This window comes from Penaeus vannamei, chromosome 16, assembly GCF_042767895.1.
Source record: "Penaeus vannamei isolate JL-2024 chromosome 16, ASM4276789v1, whole genome shotgun sequence".
NCBI lineage: Eukaryota > Metazoa > Arthropoda > Malacostraca > Decapoda > Penaeidae > Penaeus > Penaeus vannamei.
The window spans coordinates 3,454,188-3,459,187 of NC_091564.1; the positions used below are offsets into that span (position 1 = coordinate 3,454,188).

General features: G+C 47.4%; 1 protein-coding gene across 7 annotated transcripts in view; it reads left to right on the forward strand.

Annotated features, from left to right (window-relative positions):
- The window catches only part of LOC113803216 (T-box transcription factor TBX3), a 238,007-nt gene that overhangs the window by 231,597 nt on the left and 1,410 nt on the right, over positions 1-5,000 (forward strand). For 4 of the 7 annotated variants that reach the window (XM_070131061.1, XM_070131059.1, XM_070131057.1 and 1 more), the window contains 2 exons: positions 406-608; positions 884-5,000. The exon at positions 884-5,000 is cut by the window's right edge and continues 1,410 nt beyond it. In XM_070131061.1, the coding sequence (XP_069987162.1) occupies positions 406-608; positions 884-1,836 (1,156 nt within the window). In that variant the 3' untranslated portion in view covers positions 1,837-5,000. The remainder of the gene's footprint in view (positions 1-405; positions 609-883) is intronic. The other 3 variants (XM_070131062.1, XM_070131063.1, XM_070131058.1) reach the window with 1 other exon arrangement.

The window sequence follows — 5,000 nt, forward strand, 5'->3', positions numbered from 1 at the left end:
TTGGGGGGTAGGAGGGTGGGGGGGAAGGTAGGACGGAGGGAGAGAGAGAGCTGTTGACAAATCTGTTATATAGGAGGGAGCGAGGGAGGGGGTTAGGGTATGGGAGAGGTCGAGGGTGGGGGAGGGAGGGACGGAGGAAGTGTTAATCTCGTTCTTAGAGGCGAGATTGGGTGACGTTTGCCTAATAGGCGGTGGGGCTTAGCAGGGTATTGAGTGTGTACCTTTCTCTTATATTACTGTTGTCATTTTCTCAATACCTTGTATTTATTTTAATTAATCTTGGTCATTACCCTTCTCCCTCATGTCTTTTTATGTTTATTTGTATTTATATCTTTATCTGCCATAAAAAAGTAATTCCGTTCGATTCAATCTGAACCGATGCAGATATTTCACTAAATTTTGCAGTTCTTCCTTTTGCAGAAACGTGATCATGACGCGGGCCAACGAAGAGCAGAAGGCGGACCACCAGATCGCGCTGCCCAACATCCGCTCGTACCCCGAGAACGCCGCCATGGACTCCGAGAACCACAAGGACAATGACGACGACGACGACGACGAGCGGCTGGACGTGGTCGGCACGACGGACTCCCACGGCGACCCGGCTCACGGTAAGGACGGAAGGACGCCGCCGCTGACGAGCTGCGACGTCGCCGCCGCCGCCTTTGTCTCCCTTTCCTGCCCCGTGCCCTAAGCCCCTGGCCGCGCCCTTTGTGCGGCGCGTGTTTCGCTCTCGGGGACCTTCCTCCTCCTCCTCCTCCTCTCGCTTCCTTCTCCCGTTCCTTGGCGGCGCGTCGCGCTTTTCGCGCAAGGCTTGGCGATACTGACTGATAAGACCCGCTTGTGTCTGCGGCTGTGCGTAACGCGTGTTTTTGTCTCTTTCCAGGCGAGCTGATGGACTCGGACGTGTCGGGCGAGGAGACCAACAACAACGCCGCCGACGACTCGGGCCGCGACTCCGTCAAGCGGAAGAGCGACCTGGACTCCGACATGGACGACGCCGGCATGCTGGCGGCGCTGAAGAAGGCGGCGCCGGAGAAGGACGAGCCCTCGGGCTCGGGGGGCGCGGAGCCCACGCCCAACATCAGCGTGGGTCCGCCCTTCCAGCCGCCGCACCTCCTGCCGTACCTGTACCCCCACGGGCTGTACCCCGGCGCAGCGCAGAGCCTGGCGGGCCTCCACGGCCTCATGCTGCCCGGAGCCTCCAACTCCGGCCTCAACCCCCACGGCTTACAGCTACCTCTGCTGGGCACGGGCGCAGGGGCGCCGCCCCACGGCTCCTCCCCCCTCACGCCGCCGACCTCCCTCCCCGTGGCCCACAACCTCCTGCTGGCGCACAACCTGCTGGCGGGCGCCGGCCACCACCTGCTGGGCTCCCACAACTACCAGGGCCTGGCCGGCCTCGCGGTCTCGTCCGGCGGCGGCAGCGGCACCGCAAGCGGCTCCCTCAGCGCCGCGCCGCCCACGTCGTCCTCGCCGGCCGCGCCCTCGCCGCTGCTGCCCGACCGCCTCAAGCCGCCTCGCTTCACGCCCTACCTGCCCTCGTCCACGGCCGCCTCCCTGTCGTCCATGCTGTCCTCCTCGCTCTCCTCGTCGTTGTCGTCCTCGTGCATCACGCCCACGCTCTCGTCCTCGCTGATCGGGGAGGCGCCCCTCGGCGGCTCCTCGGCCTTCCAGGCCGTGAGCCCCAAGGCGGGCTCCCGGCTGGAGGAGGGCGTCCGCCGCTCCGCCGCCCACGCAGCGAACGTCGCGTCGGAGCTCAAGTCGATCGAGAAAATGGTGAACGGCCTGGACCGGCGTCCGGACTTACCGGACCCCCTCAAACTCTCTGACAAGTGAGGGCGGGCCCCCAGGGCCGCCTCCGCTCACCTGCACACCCACCTCGTGGCCGTCAACGCCCTGAGCGGTGGCTCCGTCTGCTCCTCCAGCCCCCTCTAGCCCCCTCCCTCCCGCCGCTGCTCCCTGGCGCGGGCGGGCCGGCGGCCGTGACCGGGCCGCGGGGCAGACGGGAGGCCAGGTCGGCCGACGAGCGGGCCACAAGGCCAGGAGAGCCCGGGCGGGTCACCGGGTCCTCTCTCGCCAATCAAAATGCTACCAGTGCAAATAACTCTTCGTGGGCGAGCCCGAGACGTGCACAAAGCTCCGGAAGCACGGTGTGTCATGGTCGGCACTGTGTTGTATATTGCACGTGTAAATAGTCCGTAAACTACTTGTTAGTAGAGCGTATACCAAAGAGCGGACCGACAGCAGCTGTTTGCGGGTGTATGTCTGTGCGTGTACATGTGTGCGTGTGCACCATGATCGCGTTGTGCGTGTATAATGTCAAGTATACAGACTAAGTTTAGCAACGTGAAGTCATGGCAGCGCCCACGATATATAAAATATAGACAAATGTAAAGTTTGTGTTGGACCTCCCAGTGCTAGCGCGCCGGTCTTCCTGGACAAAAACGTATCTGGAAAAAAAACGAAATAAAAAAAATAATAATAATCACAAAAAATCGAACCCTCGAGAGGTTTCCGCGGAAGCCACCAGTGATAGTCGTGCTGACCCGTGTGTAGAGGAACCTGATGACTGACTGTGTACGCGAAAAGTGTCGTTGTGTGAGGCGAAGGAAACGAAGACGGACTCAACCTGTCTTACCTCAAAGCCGCCACCCTAGGCCGGTGTAGCTGACGGAGGCCCCGAAGATAGGCCTCTGGAGGATGTCATAAACTAACCATTAAAGATTCTTAAAAAAAAATTAAAAATAAAAATACATAAATAATAATAATAATAAAAAATCCAGTGAACTCTACGTAAGGTAGTTTTCTCGGCGTGCCGCTAGAGGGCCGCTGCAATGGAAAATACTATGGTGCTTTGATTTCTCTGGGTGTTTTCTTATTTTCTTTCTAATAGACTGCCTACAGTAAAAAAGAAGAACAGAAGAGAGGAGCATCGTGACTATATTTAACATTCGTGTACAGGAGAAAGAGCTTCAGAAGTGGAAACCATGACTTGTCTGAGAATAGATGGGATACACACACAAAAAAAAATTGTCGGTTAATACTTGAGTGTATGTGGGTTTCTTTTTTTTTTAATATGAACCTAGTTCTAGATATCATTAAAAAGAATGATGATGATGATGATGTTTTTCTTTTTTTATTATTATTATTCATTTTTTTTAGAATCATTATTGTGTTGTTGCTTTTTCGACCGTGGGTCAAAATCCCTTCACTAAACCATCCAGCATTTTGAACCTTCCGCATCCAGCCTCCATGGATCAAGATTACCTGCTGTAACAATAGGATCACCGCCCTTATCGACATCAAATGCAATGGCGGAAGATATTTGGTATTAAACTCTCGTGGTATTTTTTTTCTTTTTAATCAAGCATGATAATAATAATAATAATAAAACAAATTATAAAACTACTTAAGCAGACCCACAAATCAAGAACGATTTTTTTTCAAATAAAGAATATATGAATTAGCTATAGTTAAAAACAGAGATTTGAATATTAAAGAGCGGCTGATCCTAAGGTAAAAAAAAATATATATATTATACATTTGAAAACCACATCACCAAACAGCCAAAAATTCACTCTAGGCCGACCATCTAATTCTACAAGTAATCGATTAATCGCAGATTTGGAAAAATAGTAAGATAATTCTCAGATAAAAAAAATAATAATAATATCACATACTAAAATAATAATGATATACAAAAATAAACAGTTTTAAGAATATTAAAAAAAAAATACATTGTTTATAGACCCGCAGCCCGATGGATATCAACCTTAACGTAAACAAACAAAAAGAAACAAGAAAAAATATGATGTCAAAACACACGAAGATTAACAAAAAATAAACAAAAGAAAAATTAAAAAAGAGATACGAAAACCAACACATTATTTTTCACAAAGCAAAGCAATCTCAATGAGGATTATTTTTCACAGTTATTTTGATACCTTGGCGCTGGCGGTACTGTGACCCTCGCAATATAATAATTCCTTTATTTCCTCTGTGTGAACTCCTCGGCTTGGTCAGGGGGGGGCGGGGGGAGGGGGGGCGGCGCGGACACGACCCCCGGGGCAGCGTTGGTAAATAAGAATTGCCTTGGGGGGGGGGGGGGGTAAAAGTCTTGATCGGTGGTCTTGATATCATTGTTATTTTGATGATTATTAGTGTTATCTTTATTCGTATTTTGAGTATTATTATCATTGGTTATTACCTTTATCACTATTATATTTATTATCATTATTATTATTGTAACTATTATTATTATACCTATCATTATCATTATTATTATTATTATTATTATTATTATTATTCATTTATTGGCATTTTCGACTACCACAAGCTGTGTCGACTAGGCTTATTCCTACATTTTCCTTCAAGATGTCTCGCTTTCTTGCTCTTTTCTCAAGAAATTTTCTTCTCATAGTAATCTCCATTTTTCAAAACATCCTATGAATATTTTTTTTAGTCTACAAACAACAGTGCAAATTTCTCCTACCTTCTCTGCCTATCTATTTATCTATCTATCTATCTCGTTTTATATTTTGATGGCCCAGTGATATTATGTATAAATATACAAGTCCTTGGTAAAATTATGGACTTTTTTCAATATTGTGAAACATGTATGTTACTCTTTAAGAAATAAAAGATCTTTGATGTGATTAATTTTTTTTTAATGAATTGCTGTATCGGACATAGTGAGTACTGAATATTTTTATTATTATTATTATTTATCACTATTATTATTATTATTATCATTATTATTATTGTTACTACTACTACTATTATTATTGTTATTATCATTATCATGAATATTATCATGTGATTATTATTTTAATCATTATTACTGTTATTACGTTTTTTTTTCACAATATGACAAAGTGCTGCCCTCTGTACACCAACGCCAAAACTAGTGACCCATGTCCATTTGTTGCTGTTTTTTTCCAAAAAGTAAAACACAAAACATCTTGTCGTGATAACGCTGTACTGTTATTGGCTAAGACACT